The 21,072-nt window shown below is 37.0% G+C and overlaps 2 protein-coding genes across 3 annotated transcripts; both read right to left on the bottom strand.

Moving 5' to 3' along the window:
* Positions 1 to 5,358: 5,358 nt before the first annotated feature.
* On the bottom strand, positions 5,359 to 7,231 carry LOC122289631 (E3 ubiquitin-protein ligase Os04g0590900-like). Its single transcript, XM_043096795.1, has one exon. The coding sequence runs from the start codon at positions 6,694 to 6,696 to the stop codon at positions 5,668 to 5,670; it is 1,029 nt and encodes a 342-aa protein (XP_042952729.1). The 5' UTR covers positions 6,697 to 7,231; the 3' UTR covers positions 5,359 to 5,667.
* A 2,011-nt stretch (positions 7,232 to 9,242) lies between these two features.
* Positions 9,243 to 18,354, bottom strand: LOC122289632 (28 kDa ribonucleoprotein, chloroplastic-like). Of its 2 annotated transcripts, XM_043096798.1 has the most exons (4): positions 17,928 to 18,354; positions 17,670 to 17,768; positions 10,668 to 10,952; positions 9,243 to 9,530 (listed from the first exon to the last, which is right to left on the bottom strand). In XM_043096798.1, exons 1-4 carry the CDS (start codon positions 18,291 to 18,293, stop codon positions 9,423 to 9,425), a joined length of 858 nt encoding a protein of 285 aa, XP_042952732.1. In that variant the 5' UTR covers positions 18,294 to 18,354; the 3' UTR covers positions 9,243 to 9,422. The 2 variants fall into 2 exon arrangements, with proteins under 2 accessions (XP_042952732.1, XP_042952731.1); XM_043096797.1 differs by lacking the exons at positions 9,243 to 9,530; positions 10,668 to 10,952 and adding an exon at positions 12,034 to 17,562 and having other exon boundaries at positions 17,928 to 17,972.
* Positions 18,355 to 21,072: the final 2,718 nt, after the last annotated feature.

The raw sequence follows: 21,072 nt of genomic DNA, 5'->3' as shown, positions 1-21,072 counted from the left end.
ATACAGCATTACTGAATGATAAACATGATATATATTGGAGGTTGTAATTTAATTTAGGAATTTTATCATTTTTTGTTTAACTTATGTTACAGGAATTAATTATTTACGATGAGGAGGTTTTAACTAAGGGAAATGATAGTTATAGTCGTGAATGTATAAGTGTCACACAATCATTTTAAAAAAATTGAATAAATATAAAAATCACATAAAAAAATTAATTTTTTAATAATAAACTTCATAACTGTACAAGCATTACTCCTATATCATGTGTCTATTTCTCTCTCAATCTTTAAATTTGGAGAAAATCTTGAGAGGATCTTTGTCATAAAAAGGACTGCATGGGATTATATATATACACTAGATGATCATAAGTACATTTCATGATAAACTGAAAGATTTGAGTACAGTATCTAATTATCTTCCATAGACATATATATAATATGTATGAGTACTGATCGAATCCGTGAATCTAGTCGAGTTGAAGATGTCAGATGCCATGTTCTTTCAGTTCTTCCCTCTTTTCCACGGCACTAATAATTCATCTGACCTCTCAAGTGCCCCCATTGAAGAGAATCTATTATATGTAAACATGATGGATGCACAGTTTCAAATGGTACATTTTTAGCTTTCTTTAGAGACATCACTCCATTTCTGTCCCATAGATGTTCCCATAGTCAAGCATGTATATTGGGACTATCATGAGAATCATGTGTATAAATCTGGAACAACTTTTGATCTTTCGAAAAGTTTTATATATATATATATATATGTTGTAATTTTTTTCACTTTGAAGACTGATACTTGAATATTAATTGTTGCATGTAGTCCTAGCTAGTTACAAATTTTTGGCATCATCTTCATATTAAAATGAACCAATGATTGATCATTCTTTTCCCTTTTTAACTTGTAGTTTTCTTAATTATTATGAAGAGAAATGATATTTGTAGTTGTAAATATACAAGCACCATGCAATCATTAGGAAAAAAGTAAATAAATACCGAACCCACATGAAAAGAAAATTTATTTTTTAACAGTGGACTCCACTTTTTTTCAAAACAACTGTACGATACTTACACGTTTTACGATTATATATAACGTTACTCTTATAATCAGGGGTGGAACTAGGATTTGGTGTTTGGAGGGGATTGACAAAGTGTGTAATATGTGTGAGTATAAGTAATATTGTTTTTTACATGTGACTCTATAAAAAACAATAATCATGCATCATAAAATTGTATACAAAAATGCATGTTTATATGTCATCTTATAAGATAATTTTCTTTAAGATTTTCGTAATTTGATAGAGATCATTACAAAAAGAAAAGAAAATGAAATATCAACTTATGATTTCCCCTTCAAATTAAGCTCGACGACGATCTTTCATAGAATAAAATTAATCTATTATTATCTCTGAATTGAGATTCTTGGCAATTCTTTTCTTAATATAAACTAGCAAATAATATGCAAGAAACTCATATTCCATTCGAATACGCAATCTTAGGAGTGAAAATGGTCCAATCTGATTCGGTCCATCATTTTTCCTAGACCGAATATCTAGTCGGTCTGGTCCGCATTCGGTCCAGTCCCGTTCAGTCGGTCCATTCCGTCCGATCCATTTTTTTTCTAAATAAATAAATTAAACATTTTATTTAAATTAATAAATTAAAATTAAGTAAATTATTAATGTAGATTATGTAACTAACTTATTAAAAAAAATTATATGGTCAATGATACATATTATAAATTAGATTTATATATAAATTATAATATATGTATATATATACTATATACATATATACATAATGGGAAATTGGTATTAAGTTAGTTAATTTATAATTTACCAATTGCTTTATATTTACTTACAACTTAGTTATTTTACAAAAAATTTATCTAATAACTTTAATTAGATATAAATGTAGATGTTAGTAATTAGTTAATGGTGAATTGATTATAAGTTAATTGATAATATGCACTACTTAATTAATAGAATATTATTTTGTAATTATATATTTAAAATTTACATAATTAATTATAAAATTATTATATAAAATAATATATATAAAATAAAAATACTTTTTTTTTAATTCGGTCGGTCCGGTCCACTTCGGTCCAAGAAATCGTGGACCGTGGACTAGACTGGACTTAGTTCGGTCCTAGGAATCATGGACCGAAACCGAAACCGAACCCCATGTTTTTCGATCTGATCAAACCAGTTGGTCCAATCGATTTCTCCAGTTTAGACCGACCGTTTTACAACCCTATGCAATCTAGATTTATAAGTTATATATAAATATATATATTGTAATTTTTTTCACTTTGAAAACTGAAACTTGAATATTAATTGTTGCATGTAGTCCTAGCTAGTTACAAATTTTTGGCATCATCTTCATATTAAAATGAACCAACGATTGATCATTCTTTTCCCTTTTTAACTTGTAGTTTTCTTAATTATAATGAAAAGAAATGATACTTGCAGTTGTAACTATACAAGCACCATGCAATCACTATGAAAAAGTGAATAAATATGAAACCTATATGAAAAGAAAATTAATTTTTTAATAGTGAACTCCACTTTTTTTCAAAGCAACTGCACAACGCTTACACACTTCACGATTGTATATAATGTTACTCTTATAATCAAGGGCGGAACTAAGATTTGGTGTTTGGGGGTGATTGACAAAGTATGTAGTATGTGTGAGTATAAATAATATGTGTTTTTTACACATGACTATATAAAAAACAATAATCATGCATCATAAAATTGTATACAAAAATACATGTTTATATATCATCTTATAAGATAATTTTTTTTAGGATTTCCATAGCTTGCTAGAGATCATTACAAAAAGAAAAGAAAATGAAATATCAACTTATGATTTTCCCTTCAAATTAAGCTTGACGACGATCTTTCATAGAATAAAATCCATCTATTATCATCTCTGAATTAAGATTCGTGGCAATTCCTTTCTTAATATAAACTAGCAAATAATTTGCAAGAAACTCATATTTCATTCGAGTACGCAATCTAGATTTTATAAGTTTCATGGTAGAAAATGCAATCTAGCAAATTTTGAATATCAAACAATTTAGATCCAATGTGATAGAGAACAAAGAGCCAAACTGCCAATCCTCTGAATAAAGTGTTTGCGTGGAGAAGGAAAAATATGGAGTTCTGAGTTCAATACAGCAGATTTGGGTGTTTCATATTTTGTTCGAGGTCTCATTTCCAGCACTGCAGGCTGCAGCAGCAAATTTTTTAAACTCGTTTTCGAGGTTTATTGGTAAGTTGAAGATTTGAGTGTCAATGAAATGAAAAGTTAAAAGTGTAATCAGGTAAGTATTGGGATTTGAGAGGATAATTTTAATAGAAGTTTTAGAGGCCAAAATATTGGGGGCAATTTTTTTATTTATGACAATCTGGAAGGGCAATTTTAATTATATATATAATAAAAAAATTATGTATATTTATATACCATATGAGTTTTTGGAAAAATTTGGGGGTAGCCGCCCCCTAACTTACATGTAGTTCCGCCCCTCCTTATAATGAAAGATGGATACCAAAGTGGGTCGTATATAAAATCATGTGATAAACTTTACAATGATTTTCATTAAGTTAGGATTAATATAAAACATCCACAATGATGTCTCTCTGTTTCTCTCTGATGTCTCTCTCGCGCGTATACACATACACACAAACAAACATGTATGATAGCTAGCGGCATCCATGCACGTCTCTATCTGGTTTTACGCAAGAGGACGCGAGTCTTAATGAGGATACCGATTTATCCCACACATAGAAACAAAAACTGGAGCTGGGAATCAACACTAAAGGAAAAATGCATCGATCCCACAAAACCCTTCCTTCACAGCTTTTCCTTTCCTCAAAACTACAAAATCATCTCACTTTTTCCAATGCCCTCTCTGCACCCTATACAACATATAAGAAGTTCCCTTTCTTTACCAAGAAGATGACGTTCAAAACCCTCTTTGTAATTTGTGTGTACATGTGTGTGTGAGAGAGAGAAAGAAAGAACTAGAATGAGGCAATATTTTAGGATTACCAGCAATTAAGATCAGCATTTTGGCTATAGGCATTCTGACATATACATATAGCTATATATGGATTAATATATATAGCATTGTATCTTTGATTAACCCATACACCTTTAATCCATAGTTCCTGAAGGTATATATTTTTCAAATATCCTATATGGGAACTAAACAACAATGAGTATGATCACAACTTTTTCCTATATCTCTATTTTTTTTTTTTTCGGTCAGTATCTTCTAGAGAGCATCATCTTGAATTTATCACCCGCCCCAAAAGTACCGAGGGAAAAAAACAACGTCTGCCTTCTTCTTGCCCAGTAGCTAGCACCTGCATCAATTTGAAGGTATAATTCATTAGCAATGATTCTATTTGTTTATTATTGTCAGACAATTAGCCTCTCTTGCATGCATGCCTTTCTAACCCTGGCTTTCTGGGTCTTCCCATACGTAGAAAAAGGAAGTTAGCTAATCATGAATTACACGATAATATAGCTGGAACTCTCGCCTCCCGATCGAGTTCTGAATTTGCCAAGTGGGTAAGCCGATAGATATATTTTTACAATTTGAGGCCCATTGTCTTTGGGATTTTGGTGCTATATGTAAGCTACTGATGACAAGAAGAAAAAATGGCATAACCCAATTATATAAAGCCCAACCTGGATATAGTACAGTAGTAGTAGGCATCATATGGATGCCATCCTTATTTCATTCAGGCTGGCCTTCTAATGGAGCTCATTTATTTAGGAGGATTAGGTTCAATGAGATCTAAACTGTAATCAATTTTTTGTTATTCTTCACAGGGTCGACAGCAGATCGATTTGCCTAATTGACACGCTCCACTCGCAGTATTCCATGAGCTAGCATATATATATAAATGCACGACAGTTCCATCATTTTAAATTGGCTTTTTTTGATATAAAACCATCTTGTTGTTATGCCAAACATTCCAACCTTGTACCTGTCCTCACATACATATATAGGCCAAGCAAATTTAATATTAATTTACCCCCTCAACTTGTGTGGCCCAACCACAGTGACAATATGACATGATAATTAATGTTGCTGTCTGTGACTATAACACGACTAAAAATGCGTTTTGTTCTTCTTCTTTTTTTCATTTTAAATGAAGAAGGGAAATAAGTGAAATATCTCATATTTTATATTACATGAATAGTGAATACTATACATTAATTCACTTCAAATAGAGTTGGAAATTACTCTTTTCCGAAGTTCTGTCGCCTGCATATTGACTCTTGATTGAGAGAGAGAATACGGTAAAGCTAATGGAGAACATGGAATGGGAAGGGATGATAGACAAATTAAAGAAAAGCTTGTTGAAGAATGCTATGCTATAATGCACATAAAGGCAACCAGGAGCATAGCGTACATATATATGGCATACAATGTTTCAAAAGAAATGGACAAAGTGTTCAATAAAACTTCGTCTTAATGCCATCTTTAAGCCATTGTATGTTTGTATCTGATTGTCACTACACCCAATTAATTTGAACTAATTTTCCATTTCCTTCTGATTATTTTATTTTTTCAGACAGGAATATCGATTGTGTGCCGTACGTCTTCTCCCATTCCTATAAGCTACAATCTTCGACTTGAAAATCATCTTTTCATTGCAATTGGGCTCATTACAAAATGCAAGGCCCTGCTTTTATTGCTAGACTTTTCAACTCCTGCTGATAATTGCTTCGATGAGCTAGCATCACCATTCTGGCTCTCTTCCACATGAACAACTTCATCTTGATTCATGCGCAAAATATTAGCAACAGAAGAACGGATTTGGCACGATAGATCCATGGAAAGCGATCTTCTAATAGGTTGATATCCTCCATCTCTAATTTCAATCATGGTATCTGTCTTCTCTGAGTTGCCCAAATCACTAAATGCACGAAATGAGTTCTTTGGAACAATATCACTATGCATAATTTCTTCCTCCGTAACACATCTTTCCAAGTCTTGTTCAATAGCTACACTTTCATTTGCCTGTGGGGCTTCTGGCAAAGTTTCATTCCTAGGAGGTATTTCTGTCGCCGGTGTAGGCAAAGGAAGTGGCTTACCACTGAAAAGCACTATATTAGCACGACATAAAGGGCAACTCGAATGGGATTGGAGCCATTTATCAATGCATGGGAGATGGAAAGCATGACTGCACTTTGGCAAGAGCCTTATGCTCTCATCTTCTTGAAACTCACTGAGACAAACAGAGCAATCAGTACCTTCAACCAACCCTTCTCCCTTCTTGTACTTGCATACCGTAATGGATTTTATAAGCGCCTCATCCAAGCCGGTAGTTTCAGTATGCCATGGTTCATGGAGCGTCGGATTGCGATTGTCTTCCAATTCTTCATTGGAGTCATGATCTTCTCTTCTTCTTGTGGAGTAGGGTCTGCCGCAGTACTTGGATATTATGGTGTAGTAACTCGCAAGAAGGAAAGCACTTGCCAAAATGCCAATGACTCCAATAACAAGAGGGGAGAAACTTGGACTAGAATTGTCATCGGGGAATTCAAAGGGGGGTGGAGGGTAGATGATGTTGCACCACTGTGGACAGTATAAACTACAAATGCCTTGAGAACAGTCTTTGCTAGGCATATAAGGTATCCAAGTTTTCGGGTTATCTACAATTGCCATGACTAACTTTGACGACCACAATTTTAAACTATCAATAACATCATGTTTCTCTTTCTTCCTGCCAAGCTTGTGAATATTCTAAGAACAAAAGGAGGTAAAAGAGGCAGAGAATGAAATCATTCAAAACGGTTGCAGACGACCTTCATACTACAAACTGGAACCCCAACTTATACTGAATTTCCAAAACCATGCAAGGGAGTTTGAGAGATTGTTCTCTTGGCACTCTTAAATAAAAATAGAACCACCTGATCAACAGAGTGTGGACAGGATAGTACGTTCCTGGATGGTTCGTGAAATTTTCTTCCTAACAATTGAATAGAACATATGATAGCAATAGAAAACACTGTACCACTTCCGGTTGTGTAGATTGGAAGTGATGGGAGGACAGGAATAACAAGTAAAGGGATATAGAAAACTCCTACAATGTATATTTTTATGAAGAGACAAGATGGAGTGGAAAAGTTCCAAAGGGACTGGTGTAGAAATCGAAATCAGGAATATTAAGAACTCATAGACTTTATTTTTCCTCTTTTTCTTTTTCTTTTGCTTTTTCTTTTTGGTTCTTTGCTATCTTTTTTTTCGAGATAATGGTTTGTTGACTAAGGTGGTGCACTGGTGTTGGTGGTTGAGCAATTCAATAAAGTAATCAATCCACTGTTTTTCTTTTCCTTTTTATTGTTCAAGCTAGTTAAAGCGAGAATCTCATAAGAACTTTACACGTCTAAAAATGCTGAAAGCATGCATCAAGTCGCATCTGTACATCACACAAACTGAGAGAACAAGATGTAACCTAAATTTTGTATATATTTGTTTGCTGAAATGGGCTGCCTAGTTAGGTGTACTGCAGGTTTGCATAAAATTCTAATCCTATTTTATCGTTACAACTTTCTCAAATTTTCATATAAAATATAATAAACAATTCAACTTTTTCAAATCTCAAAATAATAATAATATTAAAAAATAATATTTTAAATTTTTATCTAAAACTAAAAATTCTCATCTTACTCTCCAACACTATGGTTTCTATTGTATTTTGTTAAGAATCTCGAGTATGAATTCTCTCTTTTTTTATCAGAAAAGCTAAACCGTGTTGTAAGAGTGTGGACATCAGTAGAACCTTATTTTGGAGTAATTGGCTTATCAGTTGTAGTCCATTTTCAATAACGCAACTTAAGTAAGCTTTTTGTAATGGTCATTCAAAGGAGAAGTAAAATATATTGTACTAAAAAGAAGAAAAAAAAGAAAGAATTGCGATACAGTTGGAAGGAATATATCTGATTGGAACACTTAGACTTCATTACTAAAGAAAAAAGTAGAGCTCCATTTGTCTTCTTAGGGCATCAAAGTGCCATTTTCTGTGGCCTCATCAGTAGATGGCCTCTAGATTCCGCTTGATAAAGATGTAAGCATATATTCTCGTTAGACTCCTAAGAGCCACTTTTCCTTGCAATTAAGCAAGCGAAACTAAAGTTTTGTCAATAAACAGTTTCAAACGAATGCCATACCAGCAATTATCAAACTCAACCTCATAGCAAAGAACCTAATCCCATAATAGAAAAGACAAACAAGCATAATGCTCAAACTTAACACGAGCACCAAGAATGTCCTTCACATTATGCCCTCAACCATTCTACCAACCAAATCTATAAACAGGGTGCTTCCTTTGCAGACTGAAAATGTAGTTAACATTAAGGATAGTAATTGGTCAATTAAGAATATTCTCACCCCCATCTGGCTCTCTCTCTCTCTCTCTCTCTCTCTCTCTCTCTCTCTCTCTCTAACCAGGCACTTGATGAAATCCTTTCAAACTTTTACTTCTCAGTGGTCTGGTCTACCCCTCTTCAAAGACACACCAATACTACATCCTTATTTCATTAATTATTACAGTTATTACAGCACTATTCACAGCGAAGGATTTGAGGGCCAATTCATAGCACTACTCACTACGATAGAGTTGGGTCATATGCTTGGCACAAAATCAAGATCTAAGAAGAGCAGAAAGTGTACTTCGCTATGCCTACTGGTATTAATAAATTTGTGCTTATAAAACAAAATTATAACAGTAAGATACATAAATAAATTCAAATTTACAATGTCAACTTATAGTTTCCAAGGTAATTCTCGCACGAACCTCAAATAATCTTCAAACGTGGCTCCAAATCTCCAATCTACTGGGCAAATATGACAGGGAACAACAGAATGTGAAGCCATTTTCTATTTTTAATACGCTTGGCTAATATCCCTCGTTTCTTCAAATGGTTTCAGTTATTATCTTCCTTCTTATTGATGATTTTAGTAAATTTATATGGCGTTATCCACTCGCATGCATATCTGAGGTTGAACATGTTTCCGTTCACTTTCAGAAACAAGAAGGCTAGAAGAACAATGTCATTATATAACACCGGGAAAAAGATTTATTTGAGCAATTATAATATACAAAATAAATTTTTTTGATAGGTAAAAAAAATTTATTTTGTATATTTTCACCAATAGATCTGAAATAAGGCAGGTAACATGTATTCAGCAAATTGACACAAAAAAGAAGATGCATGGAAAAAATATATATTATTAAAAAAGAAAGAGGGGGGGTGGGGGTCCTAACTGTTAGAATACAGTACTGTAAAATTCAAATGGAGAAGATTATGAAAGCAAAAATGTTCAGACCAAAGATAAGACCTACTTCCTTTTCACCCAAGGATTGAGATCACCGAAGGATGTCTATGGATCTACTGCTCTTCCTGTTGATCCTCAGATACAGCTTCTTCCTTTTCACTTCCAGCTTCATCAACATTCTTTTGACTGAATTTCAGACGAAGGGGTCTACCCATCAGCTCCTGCACGGGGAGATATTCAGAAATCATTTATTACTCCTTAGTCAGACATGACCAAGTAGCCACATATTCATTAAACACCATCTGATGCATCTAACTGAAACTAGATAAATTCCAGACTCATGAAAGATATTAAGAGTTAAGAGGGGTGGCTAGCTTAGTGTGCGATTGTAGGAGAGGGGGGTCAGTGTGCATTTATGTATATAATGTAGACAGTTGAGAAAATACGCATGCTGAGACGATGAATAAAATCTCTAATCTCTCCCACCTCCTTTGCATTACTGATGAAAAGTTCTTCAATGTAGTAAAGTCCAAGCCAAGAGAAAGAATGCTCTTGGAAGCAGGAGGGAGCCAAGAAAGCCGAGGAGGGTTTACCATGTCTCTGTAATTTTTTACCCTCCACTCCCACCAGACGGTAACAGGCTTTGGTGTTTTCTTCAGTCCAGTTTTCCAAAGCAGAGGAACAATATTTACATGGGAGCAGGCAGACAGGAAAGCAACAAAACTAGACCTGTGGCCCCAACTGAAAGAAATGGAGTCGAGTTTCCACACGCACACAAACCATGCACCATTATGTTCAAGATAAGCTTACATCGGTAATTCAAACCTTCTACAGCATCTGCAGACCCAAATTATCGATTTCATAATATATAAGCTTAATATTCCGTTGGATAAACCAACATCACCGAGAAGTACAAGTTCTACCATCATCCCTCTCTAAGCTCTAACTGTGTTTACATGTACATGGATATGTGGACAATAAAATTGTTGAACTTGAACACCCCCCCACAACCACTTCCCCCCCAAAACAAAACCAAAAAAAAAAACCACTCATTTAGCCCAGTAGACGTGTACATGGGAGCAAGTAGACAGGAAAGCAAAAAAAAACTAAACATATGCCCGAACTGAAAGAAATGGAGTCAGGTTCCCACATAAACACAAATCGAGCACCATAATGGTTAATACAAAGAAAAAAATTACCCCTATTAACTGCAATAGTAAAAAACCACTCAACCTGTTAATGTGATCTAAAAGAACATATCATCCAAACTCCAGCATTTAAATAGGAAAACGCAAGTTAAAGTCAAACAAGAAAAATTATCCAAAAAATAAAAGCCAACAAGATTAATAATTTTTCACCTTCCCATCCAAAGCAGAAATTGCAGCCTCTGCTTCCTCCTGTGTAGCAAAAGAGACAAAGCCATAGCCAGCAGGTTTCCCGGCATCAAAGATAACCGATGCTGAAGCTGGTTTGAAGTTTTCAGAGAAAAAATCTCTGAGATGGGTGGATCGCACTTTCCATGCAAGATTAGACACATAAAGTTTATGTTGTGTCTCGCCATCAAGATGACCTTGAGGACTTGGCAGAGAAGGTTTCTTGAAACTCTTAGCAAACTGTATCCTTATTATCCGACCTGATATTTCCTGCACCAAAATTTTTTGAGTTGATGTCTTCCAAGATGCAAGTGAAATCAGATGGGAAACATGGTAATTAACTCATTTTCAGTCTTCACGTTCGCATGCCTTCAAGAGTATTGAATATTGGCATATATGACATAAGAACCTCAATATTTACCTATTATCATTAACTCATTTAATTTCTAAAAGAACTAAAATGGACAGACAGACAATTGAAAAGATAACTAACATCCCCAATGCCAAAGAAACATTGATATGGCCAGTTTGGGGATCAGTGCATGCGCCACTTCTCTAACAAGGTCTCCTGACAATCTCACTCATTTCAAACTTCATACTACAAAACCCTGAGCCTGCATTTTATTGGCCATGAGCAATGAGAATGACAGACTACAGAGGGGAAGCAATTTGATTTAAGGCACGACAAGGAAAAGATGAGCACCCAAAAAAGATGGGGAAAAATTAAAGATAAATAAATGAACAAATAATAATACTCTAATAAAGGCGAATTAAGATCCTCCAGATTTCCTAGGGTAATCTACTGGATGGATTTCTCTAAAACCTAATCATTGCTTTCAAATTCAGGGGTCGGAATTTTGTCACATCTGCATTTGATCACTCTCAAATTTAAATTCAATGTGCAAAAATATGGTGAACAATAAGATGATAAATATTTGAATCTCAAAAAGCTAATGTGGTAAAATCCTTACAATTGAACTTGAAAGCAATGATTGGAATTTAGAAAAAATTACCCTCTTGATTACTCTATAAGAAATCTAGAGGGTGTTGATCCAATAAAGTGACTTCCAGAGTAAATGAAACAGTTCAAAAGCATTCATGTGACCACGTCTCCATTATTGATAGTAATTGCCAAGGTGAGCATTCTTTAGAAATAAATTCTCCTTCAAAATGTAACTGAGCCGAGTAAAAAAATGAACGATATATTTTAAGAAAAAATTAAACTTCTAAGAATGAGAAATTTAAAAACGTTTGGTACATGTTCTCAAATGTGCGTTTATTAAACAAAATGTAATGTAGGTTCATTTCGTCTATTCAAGAACTAAATTAGTTTAAACATTTTTCTTTTCGATAGGTAAAAGAAATTTTATTGATCCTTATAAATAGGCAAAGCCCGAGTACACAGGGAGTACACAAGAAAAGCCTAATTACAAAAACTACGTGCTACGGATAGTAGCATACAAGTCATTAAGTCCCGTTCCATTCCATGCAATAGAGTGGGCCCAAAGTAACAAAGTATGAAAGAAAAAGTCCCTAAAGCTGTCCGGGGAACACTCCTTATCCTCAAAACAGCGACCATTTCTTTCATTCCATGTACACCACATTAGGCATAAAGGTATCATCTTCCATACAGCAGCGATCTGGCGATTGCCCCTAATCCTTTGCCAACAAGACAATAGGTCTATCACCCTCTTGGGCATGACCCACTCAATGTCAAGCCTTGAGAAAATTGTATCCCATAAAGCCTTAACTACTTCGCAATGAAGGAGAAGATGGTCCGTTGATTCGCCGTTGCGTTTGCACATGTAGCACCAATCCATTATGTAAAATCCACGCTTTCTTAGTTTGTCGATTGTTAAGATTTCACCATGGGAGGCCACCCAACCAAAAAAAGCGACTGAGGGGAACATTGCTTCTCCAAATGCTCTTCCAGGGGAAAGTATTGGAGGAGTGTGTCGACAAGGCTTTATGGTATGAGTGGACCGAGAATTTCTTGTTCCCTGTGCCAGTCCAAAGTAGTTTGTCCTCCCTTCCTACCCTTAGCTTCAGCAAGTATAGCACTCTATAGAACTTAGTGATGTACCCAATCTCCCAATCTTGTACAGCTCTAGTGAAACTCACAGACCAAGTGATGGAGTCAGAATTAATGCACATATTATCAGCCACTGAAGAACCTTGATCCACGCGATCTTATAAAGAGAGGGAAAAGCATTTTTCAAGATCACGTCTCCACACCAACGATCATGCCAAAATTTTGTCCGCGTGCCTCTTCCCACCTCGAATCTACAATTGCCAAGAAACTCATCCCAGCCCTTCTGGATATATTTCCAAACTCTCATGCCATAGGCCCCTCTAACTTCATTTGAGCACCAACCTCCCCATGACTCCCATATTTGATTTCTAAAATGTTTTTCCAAAGAGCGTCTCCCTCAAGATGAAAGCACCATAACCATTTCCCAAGGAGTGCCTTGTTGAAGGTTCTCAAATTTCGTAGGCCCAAACCGCCACAAGATAATGAGGTGCATACTTTTTCCCATTTGATCAAATGGAACTTCTTTGTATTCCCTAGGCCTCCCCATAGAAAGTCACGAAAGATCTTTTCCAGTCTATTCGAAACCCCTGCAAGCACTGGAAAAAGTGAGAGGAAATACGTTGGAAGATTGGATAGCGTACTCTTAATAAGTGTGATTCTCCAGCCCTTTGACAAGTAGATTCTCTTCTATCCCACAAGTTTGCCTTCAACTTTCTCCACGATTCCTTCCCACATTACCTTAGAATTATGGAGGGCTCCTAAAGGGAGTCCAAGATACTTCATTGGCAATTATGCGACTTTGCATTCCAAGATGGCAGCCACTTCCCCTAAGTTGTTAACCAAGCCAACGGGAACTACTTCCGACTTAGATAAATTCACCTTGAGACCAGATACAACTTCGAAGCAAAGAAGAAGTGCTCTGAGGGAGCGGATCTGATCCAGATCCGGATCACAAAAAATCAGCATATCATCGGCGAAAAGGAGATGAGAAACCAACATGCTTCCACGTGTTGAGCCACCCACCGAATAACCCGAGATGAAGCTTGTAACCACTGCCCTGTCCAACATTCTGCTCAGTACATCCATGACAATGATGAATAAGAGTGGGGATAAAGGGTCCCCTTGTCTCAAACCCCAAGAACTGTTGAAGAAGCCTTCGGGAGTGCCGTTGATCAAAACAGAAAATCTGGCAATTGTAATACAGTGCTTGATCTACTAACACCATCTTGTCCCAAAACCATAGATACTAAGAATATACAACAAAAAATCTCAGTTCACATGATCAAAAGTCTTTTCTATATCCAGTTTACACAAGATACCTAGAGTGCCAGTTCTGACTCTGCTCTCTACACATTCATTGGCAATGAGGACCGAGTCTAAAATTTGCCTTCTTTTTACAAAGGCGTTTTGTGACTTCAAGATGATCTTCCCCGTGACTTCACTCAACCACTTCACTAGGACTTTAGAGATGATCTTGTAAACCCCACTTATCAAACTTATAGGGCGAAAATCATTCACTTCCACCGATCTTGCTCTCTTGGGAATAAGAGCAATGAAGGAGGCATTAAGGCTCTTCTCAAATTTCATAAAAGCGTGAAATTCCAAGAAAACCTTCATGATGTCCTCTTTAACAACTTCCCAACAAGTGTGAAAAAAAGCCATTGGAAAGCCATCTGGTCCTAGGGCTTTATTTTTGTTCATACCTTTTATCACACCAAACACCTCATTTTCTTCAAAGGGCCTCTCCAATCATGCGGCGTGTGGTCGATGGAGTCAAAAGCTAGGCCGTCCGTCTTGGGTCTCCAAAGGTACTGCTCTGTCAGAAGCTTCTCAAAGGAGTGGACAACATGGTTCTTAATTTCATCTTGGCCCGATATAACCCTGCCCTCCTCATGGAGTACCTCTATAGCATTGTTCCTTCTACGGGAGTTTGCGACCCTATGGAAAAACTTTGTGCTTCTATCCCCTTCCTTTAATCAAAGGGCCTGTGATTTTTGCCTCCACGAGATTTCCTCCATGAGTGTGATTTTTTCCAGGTCAGCAAGTACAACAAGTCTTATGGTCATGTCCTCAAGAGATGATGTCATATCTACTTCTCTCTCATCTAGCTGTTGTAACTCCGTAAAGAGTTTGTCCCGCTGGTCTTTGATGTGCTCAAAGACTTCCAAATTCCATTTTCTGAGATCGTTCTTTAATGCTTTAAGCTTTCCTGCTAAGACGAAACTGGGAGAGCCTGTGAAAAGATAAGAGGCCCACCACGAATAGATTTTTTCAACAAATCCGTCAACCTTTAACCACATGTTCTTGAACTTAAAGTATATTCATCCCTCCTGAAGACCTCCACAATCTAGTAATATGGGGAAATGATCCAAGTAAAGCCGAGGAATCCGCTTCTGACACAAATTGCGAAAGTGAGTCTCTCAGGAAGGAGAGACAACAAACCTATCCAGTCTCGACCAGGCCCTTTCGTTTGACCAAGTGAAATCTCCCCCTGCCAAAGGGAGATCCACCAAGTTTAAGTCAAAGAGAAGGGCTGAGAAGTCAGCCATAGCTGAGCCCAAATTAGAAACCCCCGACCGCTCGCTCGGAAACCGAATGATGTTGAAATCGCCCCCGATACACCACGGAATATCCCACCAACAACATAGGCCAGCTAACTCATCCCATAGAAGTTTTCTACTACTACCATCATTTGGCCCATAAACTCCTGCAAAACCCCAAACAAAGTCATCATCCACATTCAAGAAAGAGCATGCTAACGAAAATTCCCTAACAAAGTCCTCCACGAGATTGACTACTCGCTTATCCCACATTAATATGATACCCCCTGAAGCACCCTTAGAAACAAGAGTGGTCCATCCTGCATAAGGGCAATTCCACAAGCTTCTTATTATGTGCCTGTCAATAAATTTTAATTTTGTCTCCTGTAAGCAGATGATATCCACTTTCCAATCCCGTAATAAGTTCTTCACTTTGAGGCGCTTGTTCGGGTCATTCAAGCCACGAACATTCCAAGAAAGAATCTTGGGCTTCATGGATTGCCAAGATTCACCCTATCCTTGTGCCGTCCCCTGCATGCACTACCCTCCCATGCATCATAATTAATAGAGCAAGCAAGTTTCTTGAGTTCCCTATCCTTCTTCATTGATGATCTAGCAAGTAAAGGTTGGCCTGATTTTATTGTGATGAGAAGAGCTTGCAACTGATCCTCATAGCCTTCGCAAGACATCCCTAAACAATAGCTCATATCCTTAACCTTCTGAAAAATCCAATCTACATGTGGATCAGCTGAAGGTTCTGTTGGTGGTAATGAGCATAAAGGACTTGGCGTATCCCCAAGTACATACAGATCGGTTGCTAGTGCGTCTGCCCCAAATCCCTTGCATACCAACTGGAGATCAAAACCGTACAGTGGCCCTTCATCCGAAGTACTCCCATCCACCGAGGAGTTGTCAGTCACTTCCAACTCAGTTTCCAGGATCCTTGAGGGTGACTTAGAGAAACCCAAAGAGTGTTGAGGAGTATCAGAAGCATCACCCACGTTTGGCCCCAACGGAAGAGAGAGTTTCATCCCATTAAATCTGTTAACGGCAAGGGTGGAAGCCAGAATAGGAGCCGAGTGGTCGTCGGAGACCATCGACCCTTTCTGTGACTGTGGGGAAGAAGCGGTGGCCTGAAAACCACTGATGGAGTCCAAATGCGTGGCCTCTACGGGGGAAAAAGGCTCAGTTGACGCCTTTGGGGAAGACACCGGCAAAACCGAGGTAAACACCGTGTTCATCGGCTGTTTCTGCACCGGAAAGGTGGTCGGGGAAGTTGCCAGCAAAGTCTGTACCGGCAGATCGCTGTTAGCCAAGTTATCAGAAAAAGGCTCAGTTAATGCCTTTGGGGAAGACGCCGGAAAAACCGAGTTAACCACCGTGTTCATCAGCTGTTTCTGCGCCGGCAAGGTGGTCGGGGAAGTCACGGGCAAAGTCTGTACCGGTGGGTCTCAGTTAGCCGACTGGTTGATAACCCGTAAGACCCGTGATGTGCCGGTGGATGGGTTCCCCACCCGTGTGTTCTCAGCCCGTGGGTTTGGGCTTAAGTGTTGGATGGGCTGGCCCATGGGGGGGCTCAGAGCCCCATCCATGTTTTCACCAACTTCTACCCGTGGGCTTGTGGGCCGTGGGTCATGAGCTTTAAAAGCAGCCTGTGCTTTTAACCCAAGTACGTCCCCGTCCTTTGACCCAATGGAGACCAACGTCCCCTCTTTTAACCCAAGCACATCCCTTCCCATAACATTTGAGACTTCAGGAACCCACATAGATGCAACAGTGGAAGACGTGATCACCTTGTTCAGTCCCATCACCATACTCAGTCTCATATCAACATTTTGCATTAATAAGGAAACTTCTTCTAGTACACCAAAAAGTTGTGTTTTGACAGCCCAAAGCACGCCTTCAACCTCTCCCAACTTTTTACCACTGTCAGAAAATGTCCCCACGTCCATAGAGTATAGACCAGAAGCTTCATCCTTCATATCCATGGCAGAACTACACCCTGCCTCAGAACCTACAGCCATGGCGTACGATTTCAAGGCATGGACAGACTTGACATCCCATCGCTGGACTCTTTCTGGTTGCACCACCGTGTGCTCAACCGCCTTTTTGAGGTTATAAGCGAAGCCCTCCCAACCACTACCCTTTATGCCTTCCGGAATGATTAGAGAACCTCTTCTCCTACCATTGTTAAATTCCTCCAAAAGTAAGTAACTGCCTCTAGAGTTTCTGAGAAGCTGCGGAGTAAGAATTCCATTACCCACCCTCTGTTTTTTGAAGAAATCATTTCTCCCCCTAGTTTTGATGGCTATAACCAAATATAATAAACATATAAGATAGAGTATACGTATTAATTATATATCATATAACCAAATAAAACACACACAGATGAAATAAATAACAAAACCAACTTACATGAGAGTCAAATTTATCAATCACGGCCTGAGCTTCTTCGGCAGACGCCATTGTCACGAAAGCAAAGCGTCTGCTCTTCCCATTGTTCTGCTTTATTATCTGCATTTTCAATACACATAATCGAAACCCATTACTCAAATTTCTATGGTAATCAAAATCCTTAATCCATACTAAAATTTTCAAACCCATTATTCAAAGTTACAGAATTATCAGAACCCAATATTCAATTTTGTATGAAAATGAAAGAAGAATAAGAACCTCAATGTCCTTTACAGTTCCGCACTGGCCAAAGAGGTTCTTCATGTCCACAACAGAGAAAGACCATGGAATATTGACCACAAAAAGCTTTCTCTTCTGGTTTAGCTCCACGGTCTGCTCTGTTTGCTCTTCTACCACGACCTCCTGCAGCGCAGAAGACAGTTCAAAGCAGTGGTGGTTTGTCGTGGGGTAGTTGCAGACGAAGGGGAGAGGAGAGAGAGGGAAACTACGAAAACGAGTCGGGATGGAACTGGTTATATGGACTCGCAAGAAGGGTAACTGCTTAGGGGATAAGGTGATTTTAGAGGGAGAATAAGAGTAGACTGAGAAGATGGGAATTGCAGCCTCAATCGCCGCCATTGTCATTCTGGCACGAAGGAGAAACGGAAACAAACGGAGCTTATTAGTGTCCCCGTTCGAAGAGTGCAATATTTCATTTTATCCGATCTTTTTTTTTATTATTATAATTTTTTTAAATTTTTATCTAAAATATAATAAATAATTTAATTTTAAAAAAATTTTAAAATAATAATAATATTAAATATTATATTTTAATAATAATTTATTCAACTTTTAACTTTTATCTAAAATTAACTCATCTCATTATTTAAGCTGCACCTACATAAACTATAGTTTTTTTTTCATTAAAGAAATAGGATATTTTCATTTTCATTTTCATTAGAAAAATGTTGAATTGCACTGATGATTTGTATCGATTTTTTTATATTAAATTAAAGAAGTGAGTATTATTAAATTTATGTGTTTTTATAAAAAAAATATATTTAAAAATATTAAAAAATATTTTAAAAGAATTACAAATGCAGTGATTGGTTAAAACTTAAAAGTATCTATTAGAACTCTCATTTCAATAGCAGTGTCCTTGCCATTAAATCATAGCCTTGTTTTATCGATGATGAAGGCAGAGATTTTGTAGATCCACCCAAACAATTCTCATCAACGTCTCTAAATTGGCTAGGCTTGATTTGATTTGGTAAATCAGATAATCCAATTATTATAACTCTAACAAATTTTTCTATAAAATATGATAAAAAATTTCATTTTAATAAATTTTAAAATAAAAATTATATTAAAACAAGATTTTATTTAAATTTTAACTTTATTCTATTTCATTTGTGTAACACTGTAACCAAACCAGACTTTGGCAAACAATTTGGAACTGCAAAGCAGCAAATGTACTCTTAAAAATAGACCATTCATGTTTTGTAAGCAATTGGATCGTATTTAACGTTTTAAAGCCCAGGTTTCGGTGCGGGTTGGGTTTTACGTTCGTCTCCACGTTTTATTACAAAAGCAATACTTCAAGTTTTTTTTTTTTTTTCTTTTCTTCTTCTTCCGGCAGGTAAGATATTTTATAGATAAACTAATAAATATAAGATATATGTATAAAGGGGTGAGAATTCATTACAGTCTTTCCAAATCTAACATACATTACAATGCAAAAGAAAAAGAAAAAAATGGCTAACTAAAGCCAAAAGATTGGCTCTCATCTCATTTATATAAAAGAAAACCATTTGGTAACGATTTTAAAATAGTCTGATAAATAAACTATCTTACTGTCGCTAAAAGCTGCAGTATGGAGGGATGTGCTACAATGTGTTGGTCTAGACCGGCTAGAAGGAACTGTCACAACTATTTTCAATTGATCTTTAGTTATAGAAAGCGGGAACATAAGAAAACATCGAAAAACTAAAACGAATCCTCGGCGAGAGACCACCACTGTCAATAACGGTGCATGCAGCACATGCGCTGCAACTAGAGAGGAGTGAAAGGTCGAAACAGGAAGATTCAATGCCGCAGAACCCGACCGTGCCGCACATGACGACAAAAGACATGTTGGGGACCTCAGTCTAGTCCCCAAACATTAGGGGTCCACGGGTCTTGCGTTGCCTTATGATGACCGAATGTTCCTCATCGTCTTACTTATTCTTGACTAGGATATGACAATGAAGGGTTCCTAAGTTAATGAAGATATGGTATTTAGTAATGGATTTGATTATGATAATGAGTTCGGTTGATCTAAGTGTTGAATTTATGTGTTTGATACGACATAGAGTGGCTTGATGATGACCTTTGGTGTTGGCAACACTTGGGTGATATTTAGGGTTGGTATGGTAAAGTGGAGCTAGGGTTTGAATAGTGAATGGATAGAGCTACGAATTTTGGAAGTCTTTTGGGTAGGCTAGGGTTTTAGTTAGGTCAAAGATGAAATGGATCTTAGGGTTTGTGATGTGTATGATGAGATCCAAAAATGTAGAAATTAGAGGCTAGGGTTAGGTGGCAATTAAATCTCCTAAAAGGTAGGAATTTTGCAATTCCTAAAATGTAAGAATTTGAGATTTGAGATGTAAATTGAACAAGGCTGGCCAAAAATGGATAGGGAGAAATGGAATTGATGTGATTTGGTGGGAAATGAAATTTGGGTGAGCCAATCAAGAGTTATTGACCAATCACACAAATTATGAAAATTTGAGATGAGAGAAATTAGGATCTAGGATTTCGGATAAGAATTATGGAGGCACTAGATCTAGGCTAGATCTAGGGTTTTGTGGCTTTATGGAATAGATCTAGGATGAATTATGGATGAATGGAAGCCAAATTAGTGTTTGGGTGGTAGGAAAGTGTGTGGAAAGTATGTGGTAATTGGTATTTTGGCTAGATCTCTTGGGAATGGTAAATCTAGGAAGTTATATGAATGAAGAACAAAAGAATTATGGAATTGGAATGGGCTAGGCATGATTTGTGTTTGGAAGATGGGAAGATGGGTGAATTTATGTAATCGAGAAAAAATATATGCACAAGAATGAATTAACTCAACAAAGGAAAGATGAAGACTCTCTTTTTGGTATATATGAATATTTTGAGAAATTAAAGAAATGTAAGAATAACGCTTAGACTATGTTTGATAGGTAACAAAATATGGATGAACAAACTAGGAAATAAACCAGAACAAAGATAGGTAATTAAATGGAAAATGAAAAATACTCATAAGATTGATAAATTGAATCAACACCGATTTACGAATTGCACGGTGATGATCCACTTCTTGGGATTCACGAATTGCACTCAAGTAGCCCAAGTGCAAAAGTACCGAATTATAAATTCAACCCCTATGCCCGGCCAAGCT

Source organism: Carya illinoinensis, chromosome 12, assembly GCF_018687715.1.
Source record: "Carya illinoinensis cultivar Pawnee chromosome 12, C.illinoinensisPawnee_v1, whole genome shotgun sequence".
Taxonomy (NCBI): domain Eukaryota; kingdom Viridiplantae; phylum Streptophyta; class Magnoliopsida; order Fagales; family Juglandaceae; genus Carya; species Carya illinoinensis.
The sequence above is the reverse complement of the archived record's forward strand: the minus strand, read 5'-3'. Positions and strand labels throughout refer to the sequence as shown.

Bases quoted from the DNA above. Each gene is read 5' to 3' on its own strand.
- LOC122289631 (XM_043096795.1), bottom strand. From the start codon at position 6,696: ATGGCAATTGTAGATAACCCGAAAACTTGGATACCTTATATGCCTAGC.
- LOC122289632 (XM_043096797.1), bottom strand. From the start codon at position 16,642: ATGAACACGGTGGTTAACTCGGTTTTTCCGGCGTCTTCCCCAAAGGCA.